Below are 20,408 nucleotides of genomic sequence, written 5' to 3'. Positions count from 1 at the left end.
CTAGACGACTTCTGCTTAAAAGATAGTGTTTTCCAGAGTGTGAAACCCACCACTGTGGTGTCTTCCACTCTAATGCTCTTTGGGAAAGCTGTGAGCACCGGAGCTGTTTGCAGATTTAAGGAGCCTGACTGGGGGTGTATCTGCCTCCCTGACTTGCATGCTTTGAATGCTGTGTTTCCTAGTAGTGCAGAAAGGAAAAGAGATGGATTAGCAAGTTGAAATGGCACGTAGAAGTCTGTTAAAGAAGTAAGTGCTGCAGTGAGCTGAGCTGATGTGTGTATGCAGGTATGCTGCTTTGCACTGGTGGGTAACTTAAAAGAGTGGCAGACTTCTTAGGTTCGATTTACCTTTTCAAAGACAAGTCTGGAGTCAATAAGCAGTTGTTTTCCTGAGAAGGAAAAAAGAGAGCACCTGTACTGCACAGACTGCTTACTGCAAAAGGTCATTGGTCACCTGGAGAATTGCCTAGGATATACTGCTGTGCGTTACTGTGGGCAGCTGAGGACTGTGGGCACTCTGACCTTTTGAAGAAAACTGCAATAAAACCAAATAACAATCTCCCCATGCTACAGGTTGGGAAATTTAAAAGGCCCTGGGATTATTCATCTCTTAAACTGACCTCTGAAAAACGTATTAGTTCTGTAATTGATCAGTTATGCATGGCTTCAGGGAATAGCTAATTTTTTACATGTGCCAAATACTAAATCACTGATGTTCAAGAAAAAAAAAAAAACAACCAAACAAAAAGAAGTGGTTGTTGTCTGAAAGTGACTGCAGAAATGCCACAGTGGGATTCCATATTTATTCACTCTCAACAATTTCCAGATCAAATTGGCTCAGTGCAAAGTCAAAATGATTTCCCCTCCAACTGCTGCTACTGCAAACTCAGCCTCAGATCTGGGAAAATCAGACCGTGTGGTTTCTGCCTTTTGCATCATAACCAGTAATAAAGATTTTGCTGTTGGAGCTGAGCTGACAGTTTTGCTGATGATGGATGAAGCAAAACAGACTGCTGCTTGCTGTACTGTTGGTGTGTTGGCTTCATGGGTCTCATAGGTAGGGAAGCAGTGGGGAGAGAGAACAGCATTCTTCTAAAGTCTTTTTATACCACCCCTACTAATGCTTAAGGACAACCATTGTAACCAGCTAGACCAGAAAGTATCCATCAATGAAATGAAACTAGCTAGGTTACTTCCACTCATGAGATGTGGGGAAAAATGTGAACGGTGAAAGAGATTCGCTGTTTTTTCTTTTCCTCTTTGGGTGCAGAAGGCAAGTTTCCTTGCCTGATGTCTGAGAATACCTAATACCTTAACCTGACAGTGTCCTTTGTCCCTTTCAAGTAAGGGAATATGTCAAATTCAGGCAGGCTTTTAGTCCTCTGCTGGGATTGTACCCTTGGGTTTGACACATGCATTCATTTCCTCCGGATTAGTAATACTGAAGCCTATTTGTTTTACAGTGCAGTGCTCTTCATTCTGGCTTTTCTTCCTGTCTCCACCTTCATTTGCCTCACCTTGCTGTCTGCTGTCGTCTTTTAACACAGCTCTAAAGATGTATTTGCTTTCGAAAATCAGACCCCAGGGGGAAGACGGCCATCTGAGTCCGTGTACACAGTTATCCTGCATCACTCTGCAGATTAGCACCTATTAAGGTAGATCGGTCTTTTAAACACAAATATCTTGACAGTTTGTCACTATGAGATAATTGGCAAGAACCGCAAATGTTATCAGGAGCTCAACTTTTGTGGAAAGTTACTTGGTGTTGATTGCTGAGTTCCCTTTGTGTAGTTTTGACAGTTCTGACCACTGATCCCTTCTGCAGTGAAAAAGCAAAAAGCGGGTGGTGTTGGGGCAGAGCTGGGGAAGTGCAGCTTGTTCTGCTTCTGAATTTGTGCCGCAGCCCTGACCCCTGGTGGGAGAAGTATCTGGTCAGACGCTCCTTCCACCTCGCACACCTTCGTGGAGGCAAGCTGTGGTTATTCTCTGGGGATTTTACGTGGGTACTGGATTGTGATCACCAATTTATTGAAAGTGGGGCTCAAAACAGTTCTCGGTTTGAGTTACAATTGGCCTGTTGATACAATGCTGGGAATCACATTATCGGTCGTCCCTGAGCCATCTCATTTCTGAAACCAGCCATAAAAAAAGGTTTCAGACGTCTCCCTTTCCCTACACTGTGCAACTTCTATTCTTCCATTTAGAACAAATGCCTTTTCTTTGTGTAATCTGGGGATGAACAGTACTACAAGCAAATAATGTAATCTGTCAGTGGCTTCAGTACGTGAGTTGCACCATGCACAGTTCTAGATGGAAGTGCAGCTCCCCATGCACATCGTTCTCACTGAGACCCGTGGAAAACGTCTAATCCTTTGTGCTGGTCAAATGTAAATCCAGTGATTTCCAGCAGACTTACTTCGGACACTGCAGGTAAAGAAAACTGTTCTCAGTAAAATACTTATTATAATGGGGTAGAATGATGATCTCAAACCAGTCAGGTATACTGCAATCGAGTCATAATTCTTTCTCTGGGGTAGAAATACCTGTGCAATGAGAGAATTTCTCTGCAGTTTGAAGCACTGGCTGGCTCCAGCCTTGCTGGAATTTTCCTATGCTCCATGTTCTTTCTTATGCATTTATTTACTGAACCTGTGAAAAAGGATACTGTACTGTAAATCCCACAAATGGTGCATACAGTGTGGTTTTTTGCTTCACTAGCCCCTGGTGGATTCATGCAAACAAAATTTAGACCTAACCTGTCTCAGCCTCTTTTGACTGTAAAGTATACATTTAATTGACTAAAAATATATTTTTTCTGTTAGCATAATGCATGAGTATAGAAAATATTTCACATGCTGTGATCTGTGCTACAGTGCTGCTTGCCTTAGAGATGCCAATGATACCTTAGTGCGTGCTATTACTGATATTACTCGAGCTGAGGGCATTTTGGAATTTGGAAGTACTGTGCAATTTGAAGACATTTGTTCTTATCTACAAAATCTAGCACTGAAAGCACTTGTTCCACAACAACTAAATTTGGTGCGAGACTAGTTTATAAACTGCCACTTAAAGACAATGCACTATTCGCACACCAGCAAAATTGTTGGAGTGTGTACCTCTCCAGGCAGATTACAGATAATGACTGAATGCAAGTGCTGGACATGGTGAAATGAGTTTCTAGGACACCCACAAGCGTGTTGTGCAGGACCTGCACCTTGCTGAATTACTTCAGTAAATACGCATAAGCTCTTTGAAAGGTCTCAAATATAAAGAGAAGGGGTTTAGGGCAGCAGGGCTGGAGCCTGACGGTAACATCCTGCTGTAACCACATCCACTTACCCTCGGGGAGCGGGACTGAACGTGGCTGTGGTTGAAGGGGGGGGGGTCCCATGGCTGGGGGGCTACGCTAGGTGAGGTGGCCTACTGTGCCTCACTGCCTGGTGCCGGAGGCAGGCCAAGCTCCTGTCACCTCCCGCTCTGTTCTGCCATCAAGTCTGGGGACTGTGTACATGCAGTTGTGCAAATACTTACTAAAAAGCAGTCACCTTGGTTAAGATTCCATTTTTCCAGCCAAAATATTTATAGACTCCTGATTAACTTTTTAATCAACAATTAAATTTGCCCCTTAATGGGAGAAAGATTTTTGTGTCTAGTGTTCTTTCCTTTGGATCTGTATGCAAGGCTTTACCGGATGATGTTAATCAATCATGTTTGCTGTGCTCTATTAGTCTATTATTGTCTAGATTGTTTATCATTTTGTTTTGTTGTTTTTGAATATGTTTTTCAGTATTTAAAACAATTCAGATTTTAGATGGGAGACAGAGAGGGAAAGGAGAATGTGTCTTAGATCAGTCTGTCATTTAGCTCTGCATATAAAACTGACATGAAGCTGTCAAAAGGAGAAAGCAGGAAAGAGTATTCCCTTCATTGGTGGGAAGAGGAAATCTTGTGCTTGGAGCATTCTAATTTTTAAACTTAGGAAAGAGACTAAATTTACATTCCCCAAAAAAGTACTTTTTACTGAATGCCGTGAATGGATTTGGCATGAGGAGCGAACACGCTCCCATGATTGCTGTCTTTACTGCGTATCCCCCTGGCACTTCAGTTCATCATATGACACAATATTTTGGAAGGGCTCCAGAGAAGCTGTCATGGGCAGTGGTGTCAGTGATCCGTGCGTAATGCGAGTGTATTGTGCATGATGGACCCAAACCGTTGTAGGAAAGAGAGCACAACAGGAACACTGAAGGACTACATAATAAACATTCTCTCCTTATGGGACAGGGGTGTTACTCATTTGTACTCTTACTAAAGGGGGCAGAGGATCTACTGTTAATTAGAACAGGACACTTGGTCCTGGTTCTGTCCCTGACAGCAGGTTCGTCGTGTTGCTGTATGGATCCAGTATGCACCTCTTTAAAATGGGGTTTTGTTTTTTTTTATCCCTAATCCAGTAAGCTAATAAGTGGCAAAAGTGTTTCCTCTCGGGCAGTTCAGCATTCCCTGGGAGGACACTGGAGTGTAAGTAATAGCTGGAGGTTGCACTGAACTGAAGTGACTTTAGTGTTTCCCTTTTGCGTCTACTTACCTTGGCAAAGATGCAGAGACCGTGTGCGCGTGTGTGTGTATCTGCTGCATAGTAGAATCAAAGGAGGGATCTCAATGGTCTTTGAAAGGGGAAAGGGGGCTCTTAAGACTGACTTCTTGCCTTAGCAGGAAGGTAATGGAAGCTTTCTAGGAATAGGAGTCCTGTGTGCTGAAACCCCTATATGTCCTTAGATCCCCCTCACGCAGTTTGTGACTTTCCCCATCCCTCTGCTTGTAGTTCCTTCTGTGTCACCCACCCCTGTCCCGTGGTATCTGTAGCTCTTCCCAGTGTCCCCCCTTGGCTGTGTGGGTGGGCCAGAGGCAATGATCCAGCTCTGGGTACGTGGTGCCCGTAGCTGCCTGCTGCTCAGTGGGTTGTGGCTGAACAGAGCAGGAGCTTGTGCTGTTCTCCTGCCTTTAGTGGGGCACTCTGTGGGTCTCTCCTCCAGTCTGCTGGCAATTTGTACTGAACTTTAGTTTCTTTGTGACCTTTACCCTCTGTCAAACCCAATTGAAGTTTTCCAGCTCAGAAGTTACCGGGAAGGATGGGCAGACGACAGCTGAGCAGAAAAGAGTTTTTGGGCTTATTTGAGCTAATTGTTCTGATGGTTGTGATTGACTGGAAGCCAGGAACTCATTAGTTCTAATCTGGCCTCCAACACTTCTATTGCATGGCCATAGAGCTGTTGTTATACTTCTCTCTCTCTTAGTTTATTAGTGGGTAGAATGATACCCTAAAAGTAAGGCTGCAAAGAATAATAAATGCAAGAGATTTAGAAATTCTACAGCATCTCATCTTGCCAACAGCGCTTGCACAGGATGATGATATACAGTGAAGCTATATGTTCAGTGCATCCTAGAGAACGTCTCTTCTCTAAGAGCTGGTACTTGCTTCAGACAACTCCCACTGATTTATGGAGCAAGATGGCTCTGAAGACTGTCTGTACTGAGAATTGGAACCATGTTAGTAACATCCGAGCAAACTGCGTTTAAAACAGGGTTCTTGCTCTAATTGTGTTAACATAATTTCCCTGGGCAGTAAAGAAAGTGCATAACCATGTACTTTGCAAAGTAACAAAAGATAATTATAATGTAATCACATTTCATCCATCCTGAAACCCTCCTGCTGTCTGGGTTAGCAGCCCAGCTCACAAATAAAATGCTTTCAGTGGAAATGTGGATGTTTCTGGCTCTTCTTCCATCTGAGCCGCCATTTTCCTCTGAAGTTATCTAGGAAGGACGCATATTTATGTTGGTGGTTCAGCCTTGTGGTCGATGAACCCAAACAAACCCTTGGCTGATTTCTGGTGCTGTTTTGGCTTTATTGAAGGTCCTCCTCCAATACTGATACCAAGTTAGAATTCCTCAGTCTTGAAACGTCATAGTTGTATTTGATTATCTTATCCATCAGACATTCGCTCTGCATGTTAGCGAGCCCTCCAACAACTAGAACATTGTTGCTGCTGGGTGCAGATCTGCCCGCTCTCATCACTGGCTGCACAGTGAAATAATTCAAAAGATTGATTTTTGAAAGGCAACTCCTTGGCTGGCGTAGGTTAAAGTGGTAGACAGCTGTCTTCTGGTTCTTCTGGAATTCAAGGACCTAAATAAATAAAATTTTGAGTTGAATATTAGGTTGAAATTTGGTAAGTGAAACAGAGTGGCAGCTTGTTGCTTAGGTCTTGAAAGGAAGCACCGGCCAAAGCAGTACTGTGAGAGCCACTTCTACATTGCCAGGGACATGGAGCCTGTGACCTAGGAGGTACCTTCTGTCTCTAATCTTGATGAATCTTTGTGGTTCTTTTCTTTAGTTTATTGCCCAGATCTCCTGACTTTCCATTTCTTGCTTTATTCTTTCAGCAGTTCGTTAATCACTGTTGTATGATGACTGTCCAGTGTAGTGCTGGAATGATGCCAGGGCCAAGCCCTGGTCCCTCTCATGATGGGAGGGCAGGCTGAATGAAAGCGAGTCCCCTTCCTCCTGCCAGCTGAATTCTAACATTGTTCTAACATCCACTACGCCAACTTCATTTTTATTAAAGATCCAGTATTTGCAACCTAATTTGTATGATTTATTGTTGACTGAGGGACTCCTGAAGAGTTTATCAGCCTCTGGCTAATAAATTTGCTGCTGTGGTCCAAGAATTTCTTATAACACTTTTGTAAGGTGACAACTCTGACATGAGGCTCTAGGAAGGCTGTGAGCAAGTTTGTGTCTGTTATTAGCTATTAGCTTTGATAAATTATTGGGCTAATCTCTGCTGACTACTTAATGCTTGAGAATTGCCCTGTTCCTTTCTTCAGAAGTTAAAATCACAAGTAACTCTTGAAAGGGGAGAGGACAGCAACGCTCCAATCTGTCCCTCCGAGCAAGGACTACGAAGACAGATGGGCAGCAGGTGAACCAGCAAGAAATCATTAAACTAAACTCATCCTCCCAGATCTCTCCTGTTAAGCCATCCAAGTGTGAGATAAATCATGAGGTGTGCTGGCAGTTCCCGACTTCCCTCTTTTCTCCTCTTCCAGCATTTGGACCGAGTCAAAGACAGTTTCCAAACAGATGTTTCTTCCGCTCCCTAATTTTGTTCTCACAGTGCAAAACAGGAGCAATGCAGGGTAACTCTCAGCTTGTATTTACTTTTTTTCTTTCTTTCCTTCCTTCAGTTATCCCATCTGCTTACGACTGCTTTTTGGGCCCTTGAGCTATCCATGTGTCAAAAGCAATTCACGCTTTGCCAGTGCTGGGAGGAAAGAAGCACATCAGATGCGTAGTCCTGAAATGGAAAGAGTAAGACGTGTATATTGAGCTGCTGAGTGAACCTGTGACCGTGCTAAGTTTTTCCTCCAATGTGAAAGGACTCCTTTTGTATCTTACAGTGTGGGTCCTATTCAGAGCTGTGATTCCCTCTTCCAGATTTAAGGGCCTAACAGAGGCCTATTCAACATGTTTAGGTTGTCTTTAGCCAAGATTGTACCTCGAGCCGTGGTGTGAATCAGTTCAGTTCATTCACCTGGCTCCCTATGCTGACTTAGCAGCTCCAAGTCACTCCTGTTCAAAAGCGTCTTGCTGTGTCCCAGGCTGAGAAATCTCTTCTTCCCAAAAGAGGATGTGACTGATGGTGAGGGTGGTCTTCACTTTTTATATCTGAAAATGCTTTGGAAATGTTTCTTTGGCTGAATTAGAGCTCTTCAGCTGTCCAACTTGGGCTGCTGGCTTCAGAGCCTTACACAGAACCCTGGCCTTCTGGTGCATCGTAATTTCCATAACCATGCTTCATGGTGGCTGTCAGGATATTTCTGCTCTGGGCGAGGAAGGCTTTATTAACTTGCTTCAGGACAGCTCTGTGGCAGATTTACACAGAAAGACTGGGGCCCCTGTTTCGTCTTTCACTTCCACACCCACAGGGTATTCCTGCCGTGGTCCCACATCCATGGCTCAGGAGTACAAAGCCTCGTATCTTCTCTGTTTTGTTTCTTTTCGTAATTGATCTATTTGATGTCTGTCTCACAGGCTGTCAAACAGGTAGGACTAATAGGTTCTGAAGACACTTTTTTCTTGTCCTTCTATTATTTTCCTTGAAAAAGAAAAGAAAAATGTCCCCACACTCTTTTTTTTTTTTTTTTTTTTTACCTTGTGGTGTGCCCATTTTTGGTTAGTTATTGCTACAGCTTCTTTAGAGCATCCCCTTGGGCTCTGGCTCTCCAGAAATGAGAATCCTGTGCAGATGGTATCTTTAGGGAAAGAGAAAATGACTTACCTTGTCATAATGCAGGTCTGGAAAAACAATCTTGCTCCGTGTTTGTGTTTCTTCACCTTCCCTTTGAATGTGGGAATATTATGGTGAGGAGCTCATGGATTCTGGCCAGCATGTTTAACTGATTGTTGTACATCGCCCACCTGGAATGTTGGTCACCTTTATGGAAAATTTGTCGTCTGTGTGTAATTAGGGATTTATAAAGACCATGTGCTGTACATGCTTGAAGGAACATTGTTGAAATGTAAGAGCCCTCAAGGCAGCCTATAGGTATGTCACAGTGCCCAAAATCTTAAGAGCTAGGGGAATTTCTTGCATGATTTATGCTGCAGGCACAAAACTCAGGAGGGGAACTCTGTGGTGACATTTGAAGAAGCACAATTACTAGCTAAGTAATTTTTTTCCGCAAAGCATGCTGGAATAAAATAGTGGTCACTAAGAAAAGCCATTGCCAGACTGCCCAACCTAGAGTTAAAAGGACTTGAAAAATCCAAATAATGGTGTCACACAATTGTATTGCTTGCTTTCCGGGTCCGCCTGCTGTCCTTTGTGCATGCAACCCCTGGCAGTAGCCATATAAAGAGTTGTTGTGTGTTTGACAGACATCTCCTAATATGCAACTTTGTAAGCAAAAGTAATCTTGTGAAGTGAACCATTACATTAGAATGTAAAGGTAATGATTTGTGACATCGCAGTAGTGTTGAGGAAAATATTTGCTTGATATGCCTCTTTGTGCGTGAAAGTCTGTATATATGTATTTGGATATATGGCACCTTTTCACTTCCAAAGTGCAGCACATACAATAATTCCTGAAATTAGCATCATGGTAAAGTATAGCACTGTGTTGTGTTCATAGGTATATTTTAATATTTCTAAATATCTAATATTAGAATATTATTAGCTAGTAGTCTAGTATTTTACAAAAAGAGATTGATTTCATGTCTTCAGTTGGTATTTGAATTGATATCTTCCACCTTTGAAAGCACTTTTTAATGCTGCAGGTATATACTCGCAAGTTAAATTTCCATTTAAGAAATCTGTTTTGGGTAGGAAATCTGCATGGAAGCAGTAAAAGAGAGCTAAGTTCTAATTCTGCACAATATAAAAAAACAACCCCAATGTTTTATAATGACCTTAAATTTCTTTTCCGATTTCCTCATGCTTATGTTGCTCAAAGAGCTACTTCTGCCTTCATTCTGTAGTAGTAACAAGGGAGATCAGAATTATTGCTTTGGTTTTAAGCTCATCTTTCTTGAAGTGTCCTCTCTCCAATTTTTAATCTTCCTTTATATCTCTGTTCACTTTCTGTATGTTTGCTGGCACATCATCTTCACTTTTGTCTGCATCATGCAACTTATAGTCAGATTTGCTCTTTGACACTGACCCCATTTTTTTTGCAGCCATGCCAAATTACCTTTTGAGTATCCATCTATGAAAGAAATCATCCTGCCAATTTAATAGGGTCAATTCCTCTGGCTAAGACTGCCGGGTGCAAACTGGACATTGTGGATTGCCTTTTTGGGCAAGTTCTCTAAACCTCATGACAGCAAGTGCTTGAATAGCATTTAGAGGAAACAAGCTTAGGACCAGAAGGATCTTCATCGTTTTTATTTCTGGGCTTGTACAGTGTTGGCTTCAGTTGTGCTCTGGAATATCATATGTTTGATCAGCTATAGAGGCTCGGAGGAATACAAAGCTGACAGCATTAGGGTGACCGAGAACACAAATACCTTTTATTTCTATTAGAATTTTCCACAAGCTTTGATTCTGGGAAGTGAAGGAGATGAGACTACAGCTTTTCTCGTCTCTCTACTAAATCACCCTGTGCTGTGGTCTAGACTTGCAAATTTGTTCTCAAACCCATTGTCGTCCTCTTACAGTCTAGCATCTCATTAAGAAACTAACTGCAAAATCAACTGCTCTTGCTGACATGTTTCCTGATTTAGATGCAGCTGGATCCAGCTGGGTCTTAATGCCTGAGATAGTCCTATCGAAGGATAATTTTTTTTTTTCCCCTCTTGACACAGTTAAATCTAGTTGCATTAGGAATTTAATTAGGATGTAGTTTAATTGTGTTTTGAGCTGTTCTTTTTCCCATTCAGCTTTCCTAGCAGGGGCTGTGAGTCAGGAAGACTCTCGAGTTCTATTTCTGTCCTTGTCACTAACACTAATGACCTTGGACTACTCTGCTGGGTTTTTTTCTGTTCCCCCAGTGCAAATCAGGCTTCTAGTCCTGCTTTTTTCCTGATTGTGGTGGGGAGAGAGTGCTTACCTCTGCAGATCTGAGCTGAATAGCTCTCCTTTATTCAGCTGCCCGTCTGTCTGGGAACAGCAAGCAGAAGTTGAAATTTTTTTTTTTATTACAACTTGCTGGAAGGTGCCTTGTGGTTGTGTGATGGAAGGTGATTCCTTCTAACTCCGTAAAGACTCTCTCCATTGCTTCCAGTGATGGAGATCAGCTTTCTGAGCAATGGTCTGCTGTGTCTTTGGCTATTGTGCAAGAGAAGGCGAGCTGTGATAGTAACTGATGTAATAAAAAAACCACCCATGCACGTTTGAAAACAAGCTGCCAAGACTTCGCCAGAAAAATCTGAAGCAAAGCCCCACTCATCTGCTGCTTGAATTACTGTTATATTTACTTCGAGATAAAGTGACATATAGCAAGTAATTCACAGTATCTATCTACCATCTAACACTAAACAATCAGCTGATGTATTTACAGTCGGTAGGCTGACAAGGTTGGAAATTTTGTTTTAGAATCCCTTATAAAGAGCCAGAGCACAAGGGAGGAGTTATGTACTCAGGCTGGTGCCTTGGGTATGGAAACATGAGCCTTTATCTTGTGTTTAAGGAAAGATTGAGTAGAACAGTGGCAAAGGCAGCTGTCACAGAGCTGAGGCTTTCCTGAGCTTTGGGCGTTGTTCTAAAGGGTGTATTTGCAGAAATTTGCTTTTGAGGAAGCAGGTTCGCGACAGGAATCAGTCATGGGTTATCTGGGAGGCTAATCAACCTCCTGCCTGTTATGGTTGTGTGTATAATCCCAGTGTTCACTTGCACGGATCACCTCTGGCTAAGAGGTACGTTACTGTGTTGATGCAGCTGCAGCAGAATAACTTCTGCTCTTCTGAGTCGAGGACTGTGCCCAGGCACTCACACCTCTTGCTGCCATGGCAAGCCATGGCTAACACCAACTGTGTGTAGACAGGCGTTGAGTTTTGACCCTGAATCTGCCACTGCCGTCTCATGCAAAATGGTTCTGGGTTTGTAAGATCACTGGGCGAAAGAATATTGAGCAGGAATTCACCAAGAGAACTCAGTCCCACACTGTTTAATACACTTTTGTTGTTTCTCTTTATTATGCATGGTGCTCTTAGGAGAAAAGGATGAGGTCTGTGTGGTAGATGGATAAGCTGAGGCACGTGGTAGTGGAAGTTGCCCAGCGGGTGTACAAGAGGGGTCAGGAACGGAAAGCAGTTGAAATCAAAGAGATTGTGTTCACTTGATTTTGCCAGGGCTTTCATTTGGTAGTAACAGACTTGGGTTTCACTGGCAGTCACCCCTTTACCAGCAGTTAAACGAAGAATGAAGTTAGAGAAATGAGGTGATGTTAGATTAACACTTACCAGGGTGAGACTGTAACAGTTATCAGTTGTTTGAAGGCCTATTAAATGAAAATCTCTGCAATTCATTTAATGTTTTATTCAAAGACGGAAGCTAACATGGATGCTTTAAAACAGGCAGGTTAGCTAGCATGTCTCCAAATTGCTCAAGTTCCTGTTGGGATCTATTGGATTTACTGTAATCTTTAATTATAAAATGTAATTACTTTAGAATGGATTATCAGTGTTGGTGTCTGTTTCTGTGGGTTGCTTGGTAACATCTTTCATGTGCTAAAGCAGGGTCTGTTCTGCGAGTTACAGGCTTTTAAACCCATGAAGTAAAAGCCTGTGGATATTAGTGGCTGCCTAAATGGAACCTTTCAATCAACTGGCATTAACAAGCAGCTTTTTTGTTATTGTTTTGCTATTACGAAAAATGTTTCTATGGACAGTGTCCCAAAGAAGTAGCCTGAGAAGTTGCTCAGCTTTGTATTAAATATCTTCAAATAAATTCTAGCCTTTTTATAACATTCTGCCATGGTGTTCGTCTGGATATTTATATCTCTGTGTGATAATATTAAAAATAGGCAACAGATAATAAACATAGTACTGTTTAATTGCCTTTCCCACAGTCAATCCTGAATTATACAAGTGTATGCAAGTCTGATTAGAAAAAAAAAAATATCATCCATTATTCCAACTATAAATGGCTTATCCTGATGTGTTCAGGCAGACTTTTTCTTCTGTCTGCAAGACTGACAGTCGGTTCCTTTTTTTTCTCCGCATCTTGTCATGTGGCAAATTATTTTTTACGTAGCTGGGGAAAATATATGGCATTATATTGCAGGTTAAAAATCTGAACTAAAACAGAGCTATTTTGGGGTAGCAAGAAGGTTAGAGATGGGAAAGAACAGGTCCTAGTTTTGAAACTGATATGACAACTAATCTTCCTCAAACTGCAGAGAAAGGAAGAAAAACCTGTCTGGTAATTCGAGGTGGGAAAAAACAAGTAAGAAGTATGATAGGGAAAGAAATATTTAAAATTACACCCACCAACACCCTTTTTTTGGGGGGGGGGGGGGATGTTTGGTTTGGGGTTTTTTGGGGGGGTTGGTTTGTTTGGTTTTTTTTTTTTTTGAAAACCCAAACCAGGAATTTCTTAGATAGCTTAACAGTTAAATATTTGAAGGGGAGTTGAAGAAAGAGGGCTAAAGAGCCACAAAAGTGGTTATCTTGTAAATATAATGGCTTTGTGTAATGTTCCTTGGAAGTTCTTGGAAGGGGCTGATTGGTTGGTATATTTAGATTTCATCTTTCAAACATTTACTAATTATCCCAGCCTAGATGGATAAAACTAATCAAATAGCTGTTTGGGAATGTTCTGCATTTTTAAATCTTCCCTGGTAACAAAAGGAGGGCAAGTGATAGTGGGGGGGATTTTTTTCTTTATTTCTCTGATCTCTCTGCTTTTTGGAAGTACATAAACCCAGGGATTTTCTGTGGTGTAGTTATTACATACATTAAAAAACATCAGATTTGTGCATCACTTCAAGACTGAAAACTCCTCCTTGGTTAAGTTTTTATCCTGAGCCCTGTTTCTTCATTATCTGGATCACAGAACTCGTGAATGCCTCTGTGTTCTGAATTCTTCCCAACAGCCTTTCCACTGGCGTCAGATTCCTTGAAAATCAGTAAAGTGGTGGCACACTGAAAATCAAGACTAGTACATACGGGCAGAAATTGTTTGTAAATCCCAGCTGGTCCGTATCTCCCGTGTTACAGCTTGGGTGGCATCATAAAGGCACTGCTGGACCGAGGGACAGTGGTATGTCATGTAGTGTGTGTGGAGAGGGAGTTTAACAATTTGGTTGATGCTTTTATTTAATGAGTCCGGAGAGTTGATTTTTAATGTGTGATTTGGTATATTTGATCTCAGGAAATGTAAGTATTTTTGCTGATTAAGACATGGCAAGAGCAAACAGAGACGAGAGAATGGGCAAAGCTGTGTAGTGGTGTAGGTGCTGTTGTGGTGTGCTTGTTAGGCTTAGCAGATGGAGAAGTTTGGGGTATCAGTGAATACATTAAATACTTGTATGATTTCCTGCTGCAGTATTTGAAGGGACACGATACTTAGTGTTTGGCCCAATATTTTAAAGGAGATGGTGCCTGGCTCCTGTGCCAGGCTGCTGCCCGTATGAACTACTTGCTTGAGAGCAAGATCTTTTTTGGGTTTAGATGAAGCAAAGCACAAGAAAAGGTAATGGCCTAAATGATGAAAAGTGATAAGTGCAGGTTTTCAGAATTTAGTTTAGTTACTTGTAGTTGATTTAAATATACAATTGTCTAGCTGGGTAGCTGAAGCTTTCAAAAGTAAAATGTGACTTGCAGATTATAGAAAAGAAAGAGCAATCTGACAAACTCAATTATAAATTTTGAAGTCTCTGCTATAAATCAGCTGAAAGTTAGGGTGATTAGAATTTCAGGGCCAAATAGATAATTGTCTATTAGATGGCAGATGGCATAGTGGTAAGAACAAAATCTAAAATTATGGATCTATTTCCATAATTTTTGTGGTTCTGGTGCCATTTTTCAAGTCTAAAATGTCACGATGTTAATGCTGATGTATTGTGATTTGTCATGACTAGAATGGCATAAAATATTCACTTCTAACCTTGGCGTCTCATCAGAAAGCGGACATAAAACCCTCACCGTGTAGATTTCCATTTTGCGCCTCTCGGCTCCATCCCCTTCCGTTTCAGCCTGGCATTTGGAACCTCTGTCAGAGAAAGCTTCTGAAAGCTCCATCTCAGTGCTCTGTACGGTATATAAATGCGGAGTCCCCACTTTTAGAAACTTGATGAATCTCTTTAGTGGTTTGGAAGTTGTACTGCTAAATTTGGATTGGAAAGACAGCTGCAGAAAGCCAGAATGGGCAGAGCAGCACAGATGCTTTTGGCTTTTAAACTTTTCCAGTTGCTGCTTTTGGGCCCCTTGTTAGAGAGAGGAAAGCTTGATCTTGGAAAATGAAAGGGTACCACATCATGCGTCTTGCCTCCCAAATACACAGGGTTTAAAAGCAGTGAGCAAAATTTTGTTCACGTAAAGGAAAACTGACAACCCTTTAGTATGACGAGGCAGCATATCCAATCTCATCCATCCTCTGCCTGATTATCAGCTCAGGACAGAACAGAGCAGGAGAGTTTAAGACACTGCAGCCGGCGCAGCCCGAGAAATCGTTTTGTAGTGAACCTTTTTGCAACACCATGACAAATGCAGCTTAAATGGGAGAATAGACTTATTTATTCGAATAGCGCTTGGGAGTCCTGTGTAAAGTGAGACACTTTGGGGTGTCTGTCAGCAGACCTCACGCAGTCCATCCTTGTGTAAGAAGATGGAAGGAGAGGAGGAGATTTCCCTTGTAGGAAATAAGTGGCGGTTGAAGGGAAACCCCAGGTAGTTTTCTTGCCTGTGATGGAGGTGTCAGCGAACCCCGGATCCCAGAGAGCCATCTGCACCAGTGGGGCAGAGACACCTAGGTTTATCACATAGCTTTGAAGAAGGAACTTTGGACGTTCTGGAGTGGAGGGGTTAAAAAAGTTGAGGGAAGGAAATAACTTTAAATTTCATACTCAGCTTAAAATGAGGCTGATTCAGAATTACAACGTTAGGAGTTTTGTGCAACAAAATAGAATCATTTCCACATCCTTTTGGTGTCCAGGCTTTCTGTGCCAGAAGGGTGGGTCCTCCTTCCTCAGCTCTCATTCAGAAGAGAAATGAACCAAATAGATTGCCTAGCTGTTTCCTTTCTGGTGCAGGAGCCCTGTCGCTCACTGTGGGAAAGCTGTCTTTATGGAAACACCATCTTTCCTGCAGTAAGTTTCAGGATCAGGCTCTGAGACATAAAAACATTCACTCAGTACTGTCAGAGAGAGTCCGGAGTTCCTCAAAGATTTGCCCTGTTACATTAATGAAGAATGAAAACTTTCCATTTAGAATAAAATTGCCACTGAAAAAAAACCCAGAGATGTAGCAAAAATAAAAAGAACACCCCAAGTCATATGACTGAGACATGTTTGAGTAGATTCTTCCCTCCCCCCCCCAAGTCATTATTTAGTTTTCTCGGAGCATAGTGCTCCAGTGACTAATTCATCCCACACTGAGTTTTTAAAACCCAAGTGGACCTTATTTGTTTGTCCAACATTCCTTCTCCTGGTGGTGTTGGAGTCTGAATGTTATCAATCAGTTCAGCAAATGTTTATCTTCGTCCATATGACCAGCTCTGTGAAACTTTACTTTGGAAGCTTGATGTTTAAAAAGGCGGGGAGAAATCTGGTGATGTGGCTTCTTGTGTATGTGTGCTAATTAAGGAGGATACTGCCAGAGGCCTGCGATGTTGGGTTTGTGAAACACACAGCTGGAGGGAAGGACAAAAGTAAGAACTAAATGACAGTAGGAATTTCAGACCAAAGTAACCTGCATATTCTGATCCTGAAATAGAGCAGTAAATGCTGTTGCAGTGCTAGACAGGGGCACTCTGTGGAGGAATGATTTGTTTTAAACTGTCCTTTTCTCTCAAATATCTTGTTTGAGTGAAGCATTTTAGAAGACTCTTATCTTTTGTTGAGCGGCAGTGGAGAATATTGTTGATTCTCTGAAGCTGCCTTCTTTCTCTTTGTTATCTGACTTTTTTCCAGGGATTGAATCAAAGAATGTACAGGTCACTGCGACGTGGGGCTGAAGCCGCTCAGAGCCAGGCTGTGTGGATTATAAAAGGGAGCTTTATTTAAGGCACTCCTTAGAAGCTGACAAGTCCTAGTCTATCCTAGCTGCAGAGAGGATACTTGCAGGTTTAATTTTTCCTACCAGCTGGAGCTGAAGGGGCAGGAGGACAGAAAAAGCAGTGCTAGTGGTGTGTGGGGGGGGTGTGTATGCGTTGGCACTCACACAAACCCCACTGCCTTGCAGTCCTCAGGAAAGGGTTAATGTGCTGAGCCCAGGCAGGACAGTTCAAATGTCCCAAAAGGAATTGTTTGAATTGGAAGGGGTTTCTCAGAAATCACCCAGCCCATCTGCAGGACTTTGTTAAGAAAGCACTTTTGAGTTTTGATAAGTAGATATCAAAATGTCATGCATTTCCCCTTTCTCCGTTATGAAGCTATTCTGTTAATTAATAGGAAGAAAACTTCTGTGCAGTCCTTAAACAAAGGCCAGTTTCTTCCTTTGCTCACCACAGTATTAAGTGCATTGTGTACCTCAGTGGTGCTGCTTTGCCAAAGTTGTGTGTAACTACTGCAAGGTGGGCAGATGGGGGTGGGTTTTCAGTTTGGTCAAGTTTCATTATCGCTATCATAAAGAAATGCGAAAACTCAGAAGGTAACATCCCTACAGTTAGGGATATATCCGCTTCGGCCTTACATTTTTAGCCCATTTCAATTACCATTCTGAAATACTGATACTCCTTGAAAAAGATCAGAAATTCAGACATGGGGGCATCTTTTGAAAATTCCCACATGGTTTGCACAACCCAGGGGAAAAGTGGACTCTCAGTGTGGTGGGTACTGTGGTACTTCTGAAATGTGTCAGTCCCAAGTTCCGCATCAGGAGCGGTGAGTTTGAGACTTCAGCAAACTGCTGAATGCAGCCCCGTCCATCGGTGCTCAGTGTGAATTAAGATTTTATAATTAATGGGCCATTGGCTGCTGGATTTAGCAGTGGATGGGAAACTCCCATTTGTTTCCAGACCTGAAGTTCAGAAAACTTTCAGTTCTGCTGAGTGCTTTCATTCAACTTTTCTTTTTACAGATGATGAAATTCGCTTGGGATAACTACAGACAATATGCACTTGGAAAAAATGAACTGCGACCGGTGACTAAGAACGGCCACATTGGTAACATGTTTGGTGAGTTCTGAATCAACTGTAGTGCAATTTCATTACATTTTTTTTTGAGGTCACATGTCCACATCAGTTCCTTTCTCTGCAGTGCAGTGAGGTATCTAGAACAGCTTTGATCTCTTTCTTCTTCCCTTTTTTATGAAGTGAGACTTTTAATACAGCTCCTATGGGTTACCTATCCATATCCCATTGCTGGGAATCTCATTCCTACAGGCATCTCTCAATGCCCAGTCTGTATCACCTCTGTGTACAGATTTAGCACCAACCATGTCTGAGAACAGTGCTAAAACCAACCAGTGTCTTTATTAAAACATGAAGTCAGTCCAAACCTGACAATGCTGCTATTTGTCTAAGCTTGTAGACGTCAGGACCTGACCAAACTGAGCATTTTCTCTCCCGTTTCTCCACTGTTGAGCAAGATGTGAATTCCATGAAATATTGAGTGAGTTAATCAATATTAAAGGCTCTTTATACTATGTGCTTACTGGCTTGTATAATTTTACTCTTTAGCAGATTACCTTTTTTTATGTGAGCCACTTAAATAATTTCAGTGCTATTCCCCTGTTCATTCTGGTGGGATACTTGTTGACTTTCTGGGATATAAATTGCCTTTTTCCTCATTTGCACTCAAAGCGTTTCCCTGCTCTTCTCACTCTGCCCTAGCTTGGCGTTGCCTGCGCAGGTCGTGCCATGGTGAGAAGGCCGGCAGGATCTGCTCTAGCAGCCCTTTCCCACCTTTCCTTGGGGAAGACTTGCTGTACAGAGGTCTCTTGGCTTCCTTCCACAGGACTCGTCTTTGCAGAGATTATCTCCCAGAGTCCCTCACCCAGATTAGGGTGGAATAGAGTTCTTTAGTGGGCAAATTATCCGTGAGCTTTATTTCCTCAGGGCAAAGGGATTGGACTAATACAGTATGAAGAAACACTCCCGTTCCTGGTTTTGCACTCTCTGGGTGTCCCAGTCCTTCTCTTCATCAGGCACAGGCATGATCTTTCAGGCTATAGATGTGCTTTGTGTGGAGACTGAGTACAGCCTCCTACGCAGGCCTCATTAGCTTTGGGGAGCTTTTGGTGAGACATGTGTGAAAGTGAAGGTTTGAAGGTGGAAATAGCAGCACGTGTCATGTAGGATGGCCTTTTGGGAGCCCTGTTTGGCCTCTGGACTGCAAGTGCAGATGACCCTAATGGAGGTGGCAGAGGAAGGTCTGGCTTTCAGTTTAGCCACAAGATGGGGAGAAACCTTGGTGTTCTGCTTGTGGTGCCACCATCAAGCCCTTTTATTGCCCCAGATGAAGCACTCGTCTCTTTAGTTCCTGCAGAAGTACCAGGAGAGTTAACTCACAGCTGGTTGTGCAATGTTGTAAGTTGCATGGAAGCTGCGTTAAGGATTGCTGGGGTATCTGGAGGAAGCTGTTTTGGAAGTGTGCCTTGTACTAGCACAGGCTCTTGCCCAGTCTCACTTTGTCCGGAGCAGTGATTTGGGTTTGTTCATCCTTTGCCTTCTTTCAATGCCCCAAGAATACCCAGGTTTCTTACTTGAGAATTTGCATTAACTTCAGCACTAAGTTAAACATTTTGCAACTTTTCCATTCTGGCAAGCTTGTCAAAATTCCTTGAGGAGCATGCCTATAAACAGACAAAAATATTGAAAGCTTTTAAATGCATTTATCATGCTAAAACAATTGGCAGTACTTACGCTTGTTTGTAGCGTGTCTGTGAGCACTCTCAAGGAAAATGCTTCGGAGCACAAGGATTTGCAGACAATTGCAGAAAAGAAGCTACACGCAGAACATATCAGCCTCTTAATAGGCTTTTCCTCCTTTTAACTGTGGCTGGTAAAGAACGGAAGCATTAGGCAATCTGTTGCTGGAGCCCTCTATCTCTCTTGTCTTCAGAGGCTTTTAGAGATCAGGACAGGGCACTGGTTTGCCTTCTACATTGTGCATCCCCCGTCCTGTCACATCTTTTTATTCCAAACTACAGATGTAACGCAGGCAAATTGGGCACTCTCCAGGCTGGAGGTTTCAATATGAAGCTGAGATTTCTCTGCAGCTGCTTCCATGTGGGAGGGAAGGAACCTCTTTTGGGCTATTTTGAAGTATATTTGGGTGTATGAGAAGCAACCGAGTTCTTGAGGGGTGATACATTTTCCTGTTGTGGATGTGATGCTCACTTGTAGCCTGGCCTTCAGTTTAGCAGCCTCACCCTGGGGAAAGTAGGGGAGCCGCTCTTTATCAAATATTCTCTCTAATCAAAGTAGAAATACAAGATAAACACTCACCTTCTGCTCCTACATAGCGTTCTGCTTCTCTTAACAGCTGTGAGCTAGCATCCCTCTCCAACATCTGCCCCGATGGCAGGAAAATCACAGGCAGAAAAACTCTTGTATCTCCACCCTGGTTAATCTCCTTTCTCCTCTGCCGTGGAAGGTGGCAGCTTGCACCTGGGAGAGTATCTGTACAGCTTCCATACTTCATCATACCCAAAGATTAGACTTGCCTGCTGCCCAAGTAAGTGCTAGGCTGCTACGTACGCTGGAAGGCAGCGTTCCCACTCACTTGGACTTTGATGTGGTG

General features: G+C 42.5%; 1 protein-coding gene across 1 annotated transcript in view; it reads left to right on the top strand.

The window, feature by feature from the left end:
- Positions 1–20,408, top strand: part of MAN1C1 (mannosidase alpha class 1C member 1) — a gene marked incomplete at its 5' end in the record, with an annotated part of 64,084 nt that overhangs the window by 3,303 nt on the left and 40,373 nt on the right. Inside the window, one exon of the mRNA XM_082494231.1 lies at positions 17,743–17,839. Coding sequence (XP_082350357.1) covers positions 17,743–17,839 — 97 coding nt within the window. The remainder of the gene's footprint in view (positions 1–17,742; positions 17,840–20,408) is intronic.

The sequence above is a fragment of the Vanellus vanellus genome (genome assembly GCF_965231255.1).
Source record: "Vanellus vanellus genome assembly, chromosome: 22".
Classification (NCBI taxonomy): Eukaryota; Metazoa; Chordata; class Aves; order Charadriiformes; family Charadriidae; genus Vanellus; species Vanellus vanellus.
The sequence above is the reverse complement of the archived record's forward strand: the minus strand, read 5'-3'. Positions and strand labels throughout refer to the sequence as shown.